A 16,479-nucleotide genomic window follows, 5' to 3' on the forward strand; every position below is an offset into this window, starting at 1 on the left:
CTATATAAGCAAGGACTGATGCTATATTATCCAAAAAGAATTTCCAGGAATTCAAGAAAAGACAGTTTTTTCTTTTCAACTGCAGAGTGTGCAAACCATCTATGATATTCTTTAGTAAATAAGATTTAGCCACTGTCACAGCCATGATGGATGCAAGATCAGTAGCGTTCTCATTAAGGACACCATCAGAAGACTTCTGGTGAAAACCCTAGATATGACCATCCATTCAGGGGATGTCAAGATTTTCAAGATGTTCATTGCGGCAGCCTCATTTAAGGTTAGATCAGTACCACTTTCATTCAGGACCAGCTAGATATCACAATTCACAAACTCTATATCCATATAGGAATAACAAGACATTTCCAAAATGGCTGCTATGGTGATATCAGATCTCATATTGGTACCAGTTTCATTTACTAAAAACTAGGCATCATAAGAAGTGTTCAGGTGAAAACCCAATGTTGATTTGACTTTCCATCTATGAGAGTAGCAGTATGATTTTCAATATGGCTTCTGTGGAGGCCATATTGGATATTTGATCAGCACAACATAATTGTTAAAATTAAGACGAACAAGGTACCATAAAAGTTTTCCAGTTAAAACTCATGTCAATCAGTCATTCTGTTCAGGAGGAGCAGTAACAACACAATTTTCAAGATGGGTGCTGTAGTGGCTATAGTGGATGTCAGATCTGCACTACTTTCATTTAGGATCAACTAGACATCATAGAAGTCTCCTGGTTGTTGTTGTAGTTGTTGTAGGGTTTAACACCATTTTTCAGCACAAGATAGGCTATACATGGTGGCCAGTATTAATGGTGGAAGAAGAAACCAGGAAAACCCTGGAAAGAACCACCAACCCATGAGAAGCTACCGGCAAGCTTTCTCACATATCCACATTGGCCGAACCCGAGACTCAAACCCATGCAGAGAGAGGTGAGATGGCAGTGATCCGTAATGGTGAGTGCTTTAGACCACTCGGCCACTCTGGGCCCCCGAAGTCTTCTGGTAAAATTCCGGTGTTGATATGACTTTCCATCCATTACTGATAAGTAGCAACAAGAAGCTATTCATTATGGTGCTGTCATGGTTATAACGGAACATCTGAACAACAATAATTTTCACTTAGGACCAAACAGACTAATGAATGTGTGTGTAAAGTTTCATTGCATTCCTCCAAGTAGTGTAGGAGGAAACTTGTGCTAATGGATGAACAGATGTTTGATGACAAACAATGGACAACATGACATCACATAAACACATTTGGTCTATGAATAGCAGAGCTAAAGTCAATGAATATATATGTATAAATATTTACATTTAAATATACAGGGGGATGCAAATGTTTAGAAAATCCATGGTTGTCAGTGGGCAACCACGTTTCAAATGCTGACTGAACAGCAGATTTTTCTGGTTGCCCATCAAATTACTGCAGTTTCCTGCATGATTGCTGTAATCAGCATTTTCACCAACTTTTGTCCTATATGTATATAGTTAGCCCAAACTGCACACAATATGTGTAACTCACATCAGTACTGCTAATGGAAAGTGTCACAAGTTTACATATATTTAATCCTCAAATGATTAAACATTCTAAATGTTTCCTTTTTTTACAGAGTTTTGTTATCAGTTAGCTTTCTAGTAGCTGGCAACAACTGATCAGAAACTTATCCATTATGTGACGTTTATCTGAGTTGACATCATTATAGTTCAGGGTGTAATTAGTCCAACACTGTTAATTATGTGCCAAAACTCTCAGGGAGCTATTAACTTCCCATGTGAGGTTTTTTATTAGAAACTACAGACCCTATAAGCCAATATAGTATGCAATAACAACTTTGACTGGTCTGGTTATTTAAATGTCCATATTTCCTTAGCTAAGGTTAGCTAAATGAAGCAACTGTTGTATGCTCCACAGTAAGTGTCCATTTTATCAACAGACAAATAAGCATAATACATGTACTAAATCATAGACATTTAGTGTATCAAGATGAGGATGAAAGAAACTGTTACTATACATTTGGTGTGTTATGAGTCTTGTTTCTTGAAGGGTTCTCCCTAACAGGCTGGTGGAATTGTGATTAATTAATCAGATAGTGAGTAGCAGACACCCGTGGATTAGTGTGGCCTCTTACCAACAGCAATCACCCAACATGATCTCAAATACAGAATCATATAGAAATAATTCAGGCACTCTGCTGTAGAAAATCTGAGGCAACTGCAAGATATACAAAATTCCATTTAAAGTTTTGAACACAGTCATTTACCAATATGTTTCCTGCCTCTTCTCTTTGATGCCCATATCAAATACTTATCCAAATTTAACAAACATTTATGTTTTTCATATTAGATTAGTGATGGTTCAATTATCGTGAGATAGAGGCTTTTTGTAGTGGAAGATCTAAATGCACCTAGAATAAGTGCAACTCCATGACTGTGTATTTAATCAAGCATCTAGAGGTCAGATTTTCAGGTTGATCCAGACACAAATGAACCATAGTAAAGTTTGGATCTTAGTAATGTTATGTATATTTAATTTATGTCATGTGCTAGACCTTTGTCAGTGACTGACGGTAGAGTTTTGACTTGATTATGGTCATGTTTTGTCAGCCTGATTTTTGTCATGATTAGAAGTGGTAAACAAAATGTTTACTAAAATGTAAGTTTAAGGCCAAACCTTGCTTAAGACTTAGTGAAATTTTCCATTAGTTTTTCAGAAAGTCTACTGCACTAAAGGTTAAGTGAGGTGTGTATATATAGAGGTTTTATAAACAAGTTTTCATTCCTGTTTCATATTAGTCTTTGGTCATCCAGGGTCCAAGTTTGTAGCTGTGTTGAGATATAATTTGACAGAAATTATTTATTTAAATTATTAAATGGAATTACAAAGTGCTCATTAACTTTTTGGACTAATACTACTTTGGGATTATTGTGAACTCATTCAAAGACATTATGGATTATATCATTGAGGTATTGAGGTACATCAGGACATTCAAGTCTACTTGAATTCATTCAGAAGATTATGTAATTTTGGACTTGTGATTACACACACTTATGCAGTGGTTTGGAAAAGATGTCAAAAATCAGAGTTTATGATAACTAGCCATGGAAACCAAATAAATTACAAAACATGCGAACAATAAAATACTTTCTTAAGCAAAAAATATCCTAAGTTTGATTAATCTTGCCCAGCAGTTTTGAAGACATCAAACTTGTGGTAAATATTGATGGACACATGACAGATGTGTGGCAAACAAAATATATTGAACACAGGGTTATGCCATGAGCTCATAAAGCCTTCAGACACACCAGCTACCAATAATTTGAATACTGACATTGTCATCAATTTTTGGAATAGCATTATATACATGGTATTTATTCTTACCTGAGCAGCTATGCCTTGTACTGATCCTTTATTCTTGTAACATTGGTTTCCATTCTGGGACTTTTCTGACCAGACGGGACCCCTAGAGTTTTCACTGTGATGCGACTTTATAGAGCCTTTACTACTTGTTGAGGACTGTGTGGACTTGTTCAGTGCTTTTACTGCAGCATCAGTAACCGACAATATTTCCATCATGCTTGACGGATAAACCTGTGAAGAGCCAGATTTTGCACCACTTTTGATCACCTTAGCATCTGCCATGGTCACCTACTACCACCAACCTAATTAATAATAAGATTACAATAGCAAATTATTATTTGATTCTACACTTATACTAAAATATGGATTCAGATGTATTCTGGGTTGTGAATCTCTCTTCCGCACTAAATGTAATGCAGCATATTGGACAAACCTTTTTCACCAAATTAAAAATGTAATAATAAACAAATGAACTACCCTTTATTAAATCAGGCATGCATGGTTGGTCTAAACAGCAATTCAACACAAAACAGATTAAATCATAAAGGACATGATAATTTTAGAGTCTAATAAAAATTAAAAATGTATCATATGTTAAATCTGGTGTAAAACTTGGAATTACTTCATGGTCTCCACTTAACCCTGCCATCCTCCTCATCTACCAGAAGAAAAATTCACAATTTTTTAATCTTGAAAAAAGTTATGCCATTAAAAATTACAAACTTCCAAATTTTTGCACTGTGATCACAAAAGATGATCAATTCCCTTCATTCAAACTACAGATGACACTTGCACCCTTGTGCACTTCATGTGAATTCATGGTACATCAGTAGTTTCTTCTGTGCACAATTGTACTGCATATACTTCCTTATAAGTTGATGTTTTTAATTGAAAATTCAATTCATGCAGAGAAGAGGTTGTCTTATGAGCATGACATACAAGAAGTGTTATAAATCCAGGGTAATATTGGAAATTCTGGATGTCTGCAATATATATATATATATATATATATATATATATATACTATCAATTCAATTTTTTTAAAACATTCTGATCCCCCTATTCCCATTCAGAAATGCATATATGGTATACACTGTGTTTATCTATTTCATGATGGTGTTCATTAGACAGTACTTTTCTCTACAGTTATTTGGATTTTAATAATTTGAAGGAACTACCAGTAAATTCAATATTACCCAGTGTAAAGTGAAGCGTCTGGCAATTTTGTTTACCATGGTGTTTACTCCTAAGATTATTGCTTCCATTTTTGTTGATGAAATAAAAGTTTGATTTGATTTATATTTTCTTTTTCCATAAGCCAGTCTAAGACCCAAGTCATATTTTCCAAGTTATCTCTCAGTGCATGTAAGCATACAGGCCCTTGGCTTGTAAAGGCAGCAGCCACTTTATTTTCAAGTTGACAATCCTTTGATCAATCCACAAATCTGATACTTGTTCAGTGCCAACTAACAGAGGGTAGTTATTTGAACTTTTTGTAATCTTATCAATTACAGAGCCCAACCTCAGTCTCCACATACACACCTCCATATTACAGTAAAGACAAGGAATCAGATTCAGGGGATACTTACCATAACTAGATTTTAAGTTTATTTAGTCACTCTGACAATGTGAATGAATTCTTTGGATATGTACCAGACAACATCAGACAGTGACATTCATAGACTACTGTGAATCAACTCAAAAATGTGGACTTGACTTTCTTTGATTATTGGTAAGACATATGGTATTAATATATTATGGGATATTATTGGTAAGACATATGGTATTAATATAATATGGGATATTGTGAATCAGGTCATTATGTGCCATTAGTTATACCTGTATGTCACATCTAATAGAATTCATGGATTAATCATATAAATAGATTTAAAATGTCAAGCATTATGAATTTCTGTGGAATTTTATTACATTAAGATGCACAAAATGCAAGTTGTCAATTTATTTGTGACATATTCCACTAAATTATTGTATTTTCAACATGTTTTTCCATCCATCCATTTATTCATTAATCCAGTTTGGCACAATTATTTTTCCAAAGTGCAACTTTGACTTACTGAGGATAAGTCACCCCTTCTGTTTGATCTGACATGCAAACTAGACCCAGAATTAACAGAAAGTCAATGAGAAATTAGCTTTTTATAGCCCAATAAAGGGGGGTGTTAAGTAAGAGTCAAGCTGACTTATTATTGAGTATATATGATAAGTGCAAAGTCTGATGATAATTCCTTTGAAAACAGCACACACAATAAAGCATAATTATAGCACAGAAAAACACTAGACTTCTTGATGAACTTGTGAATATATATAAAAGATTTATTTTGTCTTTAAATGACTTGCTGTATAAATTAACTGTTTCATCAATGTGTTAGTCTATTCGTAATATTTAACCTGCTGAAGAACAACATAATTAAGTCATCTGTGAGAAGACCTTGAATAAACATTAAAAATTCTAACTGGACATGAAGGGATTAAGAATATAGACTTGCTCCAACTTGACAGAAGAACTGTCACCAGAGGTAATTCCTTCAAATGAATGAATCCTTAACTAGGTTTTATGCAAGAAAATACTGTCTCAACCTGAGGATGGTGAATGAGCGGCACAAACCACTGGATGGCACCATTTCTGCTATTTAGAAAGATGGGAGTTTTTTTAAATAAATTAATCACACTTAAACACTTAGGTCTTATAATTTATACAAAGATGTGGCAAAAGGTTTGCTGGTATAATGTAACTTTTACAATTAAAAAAAGTTACTGCACTATTGTTATATACGATTGGTTATTTGCATGTTTTTTTAAGCTGTAGAAACAGAATGTACATATAAAGTTTCTTTTTTTCTGCAACTCTAAACAATCAAAATCAAGAATTAGTAAAAACTGTGCAACAACTGATGCAGAGCCTCTAAAATATCAACGCAAGGTAGCCATCCAATTCTCTGATCTTTTCCCCAAGCTTACTTATATCACAATACTGAGATGATAAACTGAAGAAAATGACATATTCCAACATTTACAAAGCTGTCATTCATTTCTGCACACATAAGGTTTCCGTCACCAACACTGAAGCAAAACGCATACCATTGACTGATTGACAAAAATAAAATACTGCAATGCTTACCATTTGAAAAGAGGCAATTGTCATCATAATATTCAGTTAAAAAAATATTAAGTTTTGACACACAGGATACCACCAGCCTGTGTTTTCATGACGTGTGATATGTTGGCCTATTCTGCGCACAGCTTTGAAAAGATGTAATGTTTATTCATCAGGCTATGGACATGAAATACATTACTTTGGACTGTTTCTGTCAGCAGTTCAGTCGAGTAATTAGGTCAGTTTTATAGCTAGTTTTACAAAATTCAATGTAACAATGCCAATAAATGGCAAGCTATATTAAGTAAACCAAACCAATTTTGTAAAAAATGAGTGAAGTTCAACATTTTATCAAAAAGAAGCTATTTTGTCGAAGACAAACAACAATGAATAGCATGAAATGTTTACAAAGTCTTGTTTATGGGGAAAAATTACAAAAGAATTTAGAAACAGACTATTCACTGGGGAATTTGTTAAGAATCACATTTTAGCGGCAAGTTGACACATTGGGTAGCAGACGATTTTGTACATATGGGACAACTTCTTGCAAACTTGGATTAAGCAACTTAAAGCTTTATATTTCTGGCCCGTCTTGACCGTGCTTGTAATTTATTCTCAATCTACTATGGGTCAGAAACTTCTTTTTTCTTTTTCTTTACTAACACTGCGATTATGGCAGGTGTCATGACACGAGTTTGAATGACATAAGTGTGCATATAAAAAAGAAAGGAAACATTTCATATGGTGTCTTGAGCGAAAAATAAATTAACTACCATATATAACAGTACACAGCATCTTAGATCGGAAATTCTATCTGACTGGTGAATCTCGAAATCCAATTACAAATGACATTACTTTTGCGAAGACCGCCGCCATACTGACAACAAACGAAAATATCCAAGTGGTTATGCAAAACAAAATATGATTGGTCAAAGGGTGTGCATTTCTGATAAGTTGTAATGGAAACTCTCACTTATTATTGAACAATTAACTAAAATTTAGTTACCATTTTAATGGATCCCTATTTCTTTATATTTCTTTGTTCTTAATCAGTAAGTTTTTTTATCAGATATTATGAGTTGATTTAACGACCCATGAACTAAGCCAATCATAGTTTATGTAATGAAATCGAGCTGAAAGACTCACTTACGATAGCCCCTGTCCAAACTTGTCCTACACGTGAGTTAATTACACAAGCGTCTGCTACCCATATAATGTCACATGTGTTTGATTGCATTATGTAACATTAAGAAATGAATGATAAATTTCCCTTAATATACATGTACCTCACGTGTGATATGTTTTACTGTTAAGTGCTCAAGATACGCATATCCTATGGGCGAGGGCAATGTCACAGGTTGATGCTAGTCCTACCTGTAAGACCCGACGCTGATATTTATGTTGTTGGCGTCTCAACAAAATCAAAATGTGCTATGTCTTACATGTAGGACTAAGGTTGATGCATAGTCAACAAGTTGTTCTCCGCAATTTGTTTTTCTTTCTTCCTGACACTGCTAGTGGGTGTGAACAACCTATGAAGACAAAATCTGCTCTTAACAGTCCGCCACATTGTACATACGGATTATCGGGTGTTCGCTGCAGTATAATCAGTGTATCCCTAGGAGTGCAAGTAAAAAATATATTGGGGATCAAAACTGGGGATCAGAATGAGTAAAAAGCAAACTTTGGTAGTCAAAACTGGGGTCAGATTACAAATTTGGGGTCTCTGAAGCGCAGATGATGATAAAGGAAAACGCTAAAGTAATGAAATTCTTGCAACTGACCTTTGTATCAAGTCCTACAATGTAAGACGCCTCCCCAGATGTGTTTTTTAGGTCACCGTCTTACTAAGCTATTGCCTAAATAACAGCATTGTGTAGCATGTTCCGAGGTTGGCAAAAATTGGAAAGAAAAGTCACATTTTCAGGAATATCTTTCACACTTGGCAGCCCATATTGACGCTTTTTCTACAAACTGTCATGCTGCTGATAGAAGCAAAACGTGTTTTTAGGTTCCATTGACCTACAGTTCATTTGGCTGGAATGTGATTGAATGCAAAATCAGATTAAGTTAATTCTGTTTCTTTACTGAAACAAATAAAAATATGCTAATGTTGAATAAAGTGTTTAGATAGCTTCATTTCATTCAAGATATTTGTTGTGCTTTTAACCAATATCACTTTTCCCAGCTTCCATCACATTCCAGCCAACTGAATTGTAGGTCAGCAGAACTAGAAAACCTATTTTTGGGCTTCTGTCCCAATTTGAATTTATTAATAAAAAGACACAGGGTAAGTAAAATCTGACTAAAGCAACACAACTTTAATTTGTAGAAAAGCATCAATATGGGCTGCCAAGCGTGAGATATTCCTGAAAAATTTACTTCATTTTCTGGTGTTTGTCGATCTCGGATCATGCTACACAGTGCCAATATTTAGGCAGTAAAATGGTGACCTAGAAAACAAATATCTGGGGAAGTGTCTTACATTGTAGGACTATTTTGTATCTAGATGGTGTCATTGTGACATCAGTTTTGGAGTCACCATTTTATTTCTTTGGTATCACATGCTGAGGTCTTGCTAGATTTTAAAGCTAGGGAGTCCAGGACTCCTGTTTTGGTAAAAATAGGAGTCCCACCAGCAAAAGATTCAGTCCCCGTAAGCATATTGGGCATACCTGAAGTGGCTAAATGTCCAGATGAGAAGAACCAAAATATAATGACCACGTATACATCTTGGGGTATTTCTGCCTCTGAATTCAGTCTTTGTAAATATCAGCACATTTTCCTACCACTCGGCAGCTAGTCAGTCTTTGAAATTTCTGCCAAGCTATTGGGTCATGTTCTTTGATGTACTCTTATAATGACCACATGTACATCTATTGGTCTTTCTGCCTCTGAATTCAGTCATTGTAAATATCAGTACATTTTCCCACCACTCAGCAGCTAATCAAAGTCTTTGAACCTGCTGCCTAGCTATTGCATCATGTTCTTTAGATGTACTCTTATAATGACATGTGCATATCAGCACAGCTAAAATGATCAGTTGATCAACACATTTTCACACTCAGCAGGTGGTTGAAGCAGGAATGGCAAGCCTTTGAATTTGCTGCCCAGCTATTGTGTGCATACAGAGGACTCCTGTGTAAGTGATTTTCTGATTCACAGATAAAAAAATTGCATCCTGATACACATGATTAAGTGTTTCCAAGACCTCTGACATGATAACATGTAGTTGATGATGCAGTTTTCTTGACAGTAATTTTACACTTTGCTGCAAGTAAAGAAAATGCTTTGAGGTTGTCTAAATCCTGAAGTATACACTTTATGCATAAGAATGACCAATAAACATCAAATTGCCTAATGCACTTTCAGACCCATTTAAAATACCTTTATTTTTCCATAATGTCAGTGATTTGAAATCCTTGGTAGAAATTGTTTGTTGGTGACTGTCAAATGAATAAGATCAGGAGACTTATTTTCTCCACCACCATCTCATTTTTTATCCCCTGATGAAGCTCTTTAATGAAACAATTATCAGTTTCTCGTTTGAATTCAATTAATTTTCTTCTTTCTTTCATTCCTTATTTCCAGTTTTGAATAAAGAAAAAGTAATGTATTGAAATAAAAATAGTTTTTTAAGATAAATATTTATATATTGGTCGATTAACATTTACTTAATTTTAGAAACAAAACAGTATTGAATGTTTCTGACTCTGTCAAAAATGCTTAACATAAAGTTTTCATGGTTTTCAGAATGTTAGAAAACTGCATGTTGCTATGATCAAGAAGCTTTAACAAAATCATTCATAGGTGTTAAAAAGAGGAAAAACTTGATTCATATTAAGTTTATTTATTGTTATATTTGCCATTGTTCTTTGTGATCATACATTTCTTTTGTCATCACTTTGATCATCTGCTTTAGAACAGATGACATAAACAAGAAAAGCAGAACGTGGAACTCATAAATTAACTGTCATGGAACAAATCTTTGCACCCATGAATAGTTTTAAGTTTTGAATTTCAGTACAGGTATAACGATTCACATGTAAATTTACTTTTAATAAAACTTGCATTTGTTATAAATTATTCCATAATTCCTTCATAAAGGGCTCAAAAGTTCACACTGTGAAGAAAAATATAATTCTTCTGTTGATCAATGGCATCAAACTCATTAGAACACTCACTTTTTAAAACACTGCATTCTACTAAAGTGTATATGAACAGTCATATAGAAGGCTCCAAGATGCAAGTAAATTGCTCAAAATTTGACCAGAATTTCTAATTAGCAAGTAAATTTTGCAGAACAATCACTTGGGGGGGAGGTGACAAAAAAACCCAAGGTTCAAGCTCATGGATATGGATCAGAGGGGCTAGTATCATTGCTTATAATTCACCTATCAGTCATACTTGCTCTATAAAAAGACACAAGGACACTTCTTGCGTGACCTATATAAGAATCATTGCTGGCATTTCAAGCTACATTTTGCATAGCATAATAAATTTGGTAGAGATGTTTATCTGAGACATTTGACTTTGTATACCTATCCAGTGTTTGACTATCAGACCTTTAAGGAATGTCAATTTTTTCAAACTACTGCTCAATATGGCCATAACCACATCTGCCCTCTGGTTGGTCAACCAAACTTATCTTCTGTGCCAAGTGATAACCTTGTTTTCAGTCAACAGATAGGGGTACAATATTCCATTCAGTGGTACCCAAATGCTTTATAGTGTTTTCATCTAGTAAAGTAAAGCGTTTGCATGAATGTTTTAAAGACTACTTTTTAAATATGGTGTTAAAGCGGCCAGCTTTTTAACAGTCATTTGGCTTTGAAGGTGGTAGTAGGAAAAAGGTTTAAAAAAATGGATTCAAATATTGCAGAAGATGAATCTAATTTTAAAATAAGTTCATTTTGGCAATTAGTAAATAAATGGCTTCAAGAATTTTCTTGGTTAAAGTTAAGTGACAGAAAGATGTTTTGTACTATATTTGAATCTGCACAGATTCTAGCGGGAAAAATTTGACTTCATTTGAGGGTGTACAACATTCAAGAAAAAATCTCTCACAATAAATGGAAATCAGAAGAAATAACAATCCATTCATGATAATTTTGATTCAAAGCAAAATCATGTGGCAGTACACTTGAGCAAAATGTTATCCACCAACACAGTTAACAAGATGAACAGACCATGAAGGACATGGAAATTAAATGCAGCATAAGTACTGTATGCTGTTAGAGCTTGCATGAGCTATAAAATATGTAAGTAGGTGCAGATACAGGGTAATTACATTGACATTTGCATGCTTGTTTCTTTTACAGGAACAGAAAAATGGCAGGACTTGGACCAACTACCCATATAGACGTGGAGTCTACTTCAAGACAGGTGGAACTAATAACAGATATAGTGTATTTTGGTGTTAAAAATATGAGGCAGTGGAATAATTGCATTACCTGTTATGTATTGTCATGAGAAAAATCTATGCATATTTATAAGTAATCTTTTATCTGATTGAATGTGTAACCATCTGGAAACTGAATTTCAATCAGATTTTACCAAAGTTTGGTAAATAATCCTGTAACATCATTGACTCAGGCTGTATAACAAGTGCGATCTGGCATCTTATTGGCTGAGGTTGTTAATGTACCTCTCTCTACAGACAGTATTTTGATAAAACTTTGTACATAGGTTTATATCAAGATCTTTTTATGAGTTTGAATATTTACACAAGAGACAATGCCAATTAATTCTGCCATTATCTTTAAAATGATAGTCTACTTAGAGTTGTGTTCTACCAATAGCCTCTTTAGTGAAATTGATATCAGATGTGCACCATTGCTAGCCAGATGGGGAAAGAAATGGTGTTCATCTGACCTCCAGCATGAAACAATAGTGGCTATCAGAAATTCTGTAATCACTGTTTCTGTTGGAACAGTGGTGTTGACAGCAGCACACAGTATGTTGACAACCTGTCAACAGTTTAATTTGTATTGGATTACTGGTGGCTTGGCTATAGGTTTCTTTTTTTATAATGAAAACACTACTTGAAATATTTAATGGGTTTTGCATTTTAAAAAATTACCACTAATATATCCACATTTTTGTGAAGAAGTTTTTAAAGTTATACTTAACTGACCTTGGCATCAGGTCAGAGGTCATTGCTTATATTTTGGTGTCAGCCATAAGTCATTGCTTGCATTTTTGTGCTTCACTGAGAAAAGAGACCTGTGTAAGTTAATTATGATTAGACTTTGTATTTTGTTGTATTCCAGTTGATAAATACTCTTAATATCAATTTTAACATCTTTACAAGTCTTCAAGATCTTAACTGTACTGGCTTTTGAGCATGATAATGCAAACAACTATGCATGGATTGTTTTTATCTTATCCAGTTTGAGATGTCTGATGAGTGCTTTGAATGAAGCTACTTAAATAACCTTCATTTGTCTGTCAAATATATAAAGAGATACAACTAAATTTGTCATGTGGGTCTATTCTTTCTATTCATAATGTCAGGTTCAGTGCCAGAGGCCATGACAAAAATGTCCTTCATTTACATTGTGAACATGTTAACTCAAATATAAGAAAATATTTGTTACCAAATGTGTGTACATGTATTTTGTTGTTTCTCAAGAATATTGTAGATGCTATGAATACTCTGCATTTAAAAAGAATTAACAGGCTAAAGAAATGGTTTTATCTTGGATTCCTGGAAATAGTTTGGCTAGTCAAGTGTCAGCTTCTTGAGAGAATTCTTAAAAGTACTCACCTATTTTTCATGCTTCAGTTATCATTCAGTTTTTATGCCCTATTGCTGGCATCAGAGACATCATCACTTGGTCATGCCTGTCCCAGAAACAAGGAGTTTGTTACCAAGATTGCTACTCTAAAAAGCCTCAACATTTACAAATTCACTTTTGCTGGGATATTTTTGGTTCCCAAATATAGATCAGATTTGATTTTCAGGTAATTGAAGTAATGTTTTTTTTTAATATTTTTTTTAAAGTTTTGAACTTCTTGGTCTTGTTTATTTACAAAAACCTCATAAGCACTGTGAAGCTATAAAAAAATTTAAGCAAATTAAATTTGGTATGCATATTTGTATGTAGATCCCTAATGCAATTTTTAGGTCATTTAAGCTGTTCTAAATAAAAATGTACACAGTTTTTTTTCAATATGTACATACACTTATCCAAGTAACACTAAATGATCAAATGCAACAAATCCTGCTCGATGATTTAAAAATCCTGTTGTAGTTCTCTACATTTGGTTATAAAACAATTTCCTGTGCACACTGTACATTGGTCTTATCTCCATTTCATTGCAGTTCAGAGAATTTTTGTCTTCCTACAACAAATTGACAGAGATGTGTTTCATGGATTGTATTAATGATTTTACATCCAGAAAAATTTCCAATGCTGAGGTAGGATTATAACACAACATTCTAAATTTTTTTGTATAATAAATGACTGACTCATACATGCCAGCAAACTTTTATCATTACGCTTTTTTCACTATGTCTTATGCTTGCTTGTATTATGTCGTTTGGGTGCATTAAAAAAAATAAAACGTTTTGTAATTTTTATTATCATCTTAATCCCTCTCATCAGATACATATTAGTATTCTAAAAAGGAAAGACTGCTGAATAAGAATAGCATAAGAGTTAATTTGCCCATTCTAGACGTACCTGTATTTTCCTTATTTTCTGCTTATTGCAGTTGTATATTTATAGAGCAACTTTTTTGTTGAGGTAAAAAGAAACTATCATTTTTTCGAGCACTGTAAATAGAATATTAGTAAATTATTAATTTATTATTGCAAATTTTCCAGGATACATGTGCCCTGAATTGTATGGAGAAGTATATGAAGATGACACAAAGAATTTCCCAAAGATTCCAGGAATCGCAGCTTCTTTCAACTGATGCTGCTGGTTCCACAGTCCAGAACTTAAAGAGTGCTGTGCAATAACAAAACAGATCATGAATATGTGCAGTTTATCAAAGGATGATCTGTCACAAGTTTTACAATGAAATTGTGGCAATATTGTTTGAAAATGTGGAAAGATAAGTTTACCATTCAAAGGCAGCCTGAAAAAGGAACTGAAAGATTGGTGCACTGAAGCACTGCAACCCTTTCGCCCTGAGGATGCATTTTTTACCTTTAAACACATATATATATATATATATATATATATATATATATATATATATATATATATATATATATATAAAAAGAGAGAGAGAGATGGTGTGTGTAACAAATTTATTGACCAGATGTAAAATTTGAAGGATTATTCTCAACTATGATAACAGATTTGAAGATAAAAATTCCCAGATATTTCAGCATTACTTTTTTTATATATCTTGATTACCTAACAGGATATCTCTCAATTACAGTATTTCTACCTTGATAACATCGAAGGGCCAGCTTATTAAATTCATAGAGGGTTCCTTTGGCAATGGAAAGTGACGTGAAAGTCATGGAAAATGACCAACAAGTCCCTTTACTTGCTTGCCAGTATGTAGTGTTAAATGGGGCAACTGTTCATGAATTAATTTTTCCAGTCCTATTAATCAATATTATCATTATTTCTGTGTACAGATCCAACTGTCCAGCCTTTTCATCCTCAAAATTAAAATAGTGAATCATGAAACATAAGAAATTTGTCATTGGAGAAAAAATTATTTGTGTAGGAACCCTATTCATGGAAGAGTAGAAAAGGGGATGATTATGCAACATATTTTTTATAAATATTTGTCAACATTTTGTGTTTAAAAAAAAGAAAAATGAAGAGTAGGTTGATCATTAAGCCTGGCCATATTGTCAGACGAACACAGTAATATTATATGCCAGGCCTTAAGCTAGGCTAATACTGTAGTGGATAGTCACTTTTTCCTCCACAGGAACAGTATGAACTCTTAGGCAATAATCTCAAACTACATTATTTGTGTCAACCATGCAGGTGTCTGAAATTAGTAGTAAAACTAGCCAGGCATCGTTGCACAGCTAGTATGTGCAGAATTTTCTTGCCTAATTGTTCCAATAAAACCAGAAAGAAAAAAACTTTAATGTTGCACCCGGCAGTGAATAAATGCCAAGTCAGTAGTTGAAAACAAAGTTTTCCTGCACTTTGCCAAGTTAATATGTAATATGGAATCATATTGACTTCTTAAAATGATATTAACCAGTCCAAATATAGTACACTTATAAATGTCTAAAGCTACTTTCATTTACAAGAAAACCAAATTTTTAGCTGCTTCTGAAAATGGAGCGTAAAACAAGTCGTTGACCACAATTTTATGTTAAAATTTTACTAAATCCTGGTTGCAGTCACAAAAGTTTGCACACCCATGTACTACAGTAAGTATTCCATTTATTCATTGTGCCAGGTGATGCCACCAAATAACATTGATGTATATGAACTGTACCATAGCAAAAATGGGTTACATTGTATATTATTGTGCTGTGTTCAGTTTTTTATTAATAAAACAATGTGGACATAAAAAGAATGTCAGTCCTGAACTTGTGCAGCATTATGTTGTTCCTAATAATAATGCATCCACTACTCCAGGATTCTAAATTGTAAGAAGTATATTTTTAAAAATCTCATTGCACCATAGACACAACTGATGATGAAATATTGATCAGTTAAAGCTCTTATGCAGGTAAGATTTGCAAGCCCTTTAACTTTTTTGTCTACCCCCACCCAATTTCATAAAAATATATAATTAACATGACAGTACAAAGTGATACTACTTTAATGGATTGTAACAATGCAACAAACACTTAATATGCAAGGTGAAGACCAGTTATCTATTTTTACCTACAATGCATTGATTTAACACATTAAACTGTGGAGGTTTTTGTCATTTTTGTTTGAAATAAATCCTAAAACACCAACTTCCAGGTGATCGTCCAATAACATAATGCCTAGTTGTGTTAAAAACATCGTTTTTCATTGGCTATTTGACTTGCGCATGAGCAGAAGGGTAAAAGTTAG

General features: G+C 33.8%; 2 protein-coding genes across 3 annotated transcripts in view; one reads left to right on the top strand and one right to left on the bottom strand.

The window, feature by feature from the left end:
* Positions 1–7,350, bottom strand: part of LOC149805113 (uncharacterized) — a 309,737-nt gene extending 302,387 nt beyond the window's left edge. Inside the window, exons 1-2 of the mRNA XM_089933619.1 lie at positions 7,334–7,350; positions 3,385–3,665 (exon numbers count right to left, since the gene is read on the bottom strand). Coding sequence (XP_089789745.1) covers positions 3,385–3,645 — 261 coding nt within the window. The 5' untranslated portion in view covers positions 3,646–3,665; positions 7,334–7,350. The remainder of the gene's footprint in view (positions 1–3,384; positions 3,666–7,333) is intronic.
* A 185-nt stretch (positions 7,351–7,535) lies between these two features.
* Positions 7,536–16,001, top strand: LOC149805115 (mitochondrial import inner membrane translocase subunit Tim9-like). 2 transcript variants are annotated; one of them, XM_089947500.1, is made up of 5 exons: positions 7,634–7,657; positions 9,550–9,620; positions 11,800–11,863; positions 13,806–13,901; positions 14,310–16,001. In XM_089947500.1, the coding sequence occupies exons 3-5, from the start codon at positions 11,810–11,812 to the stop codon at positions 14,445–14,447; spliced, it is 288 nt and encodes a 95-aa protein (XP_089803626.1). In that variant the 5' UTR covers positions 7,634–7,657; positions 9,550–9,620; positions 11,800–11,809; the 3' UTR covers positions 14,448–16,001. The 2 variants fall into 2 exon arrangements, with proteins under 2 accessions (XP_089803619.1, XP_089803626.1); XM_089947493.1 differs by lacking the exon at positions 9,550–9,620 and having other exon boundaries at positions 7,536–7,657.
* The last annotated feature ends 478 nt before the right edge of the window (positions 16,002–16,479 follow it).

Source organism: Sinohyriopsis cumingii, chromosome 2, assembly GCF_028554795.1.
Source record: "Sinohyriopsis cumingii isolate HCF-2022 chromosome 2, ASM2855479v2, whole genome shotgun sequence".
Lineage (NCBI taxonomy): Eukaryota > Metazoa > Mollusca > Bivalvia > Unionida > Unionidae > Sinohyriopsis > Sinohyriopsis cumingii.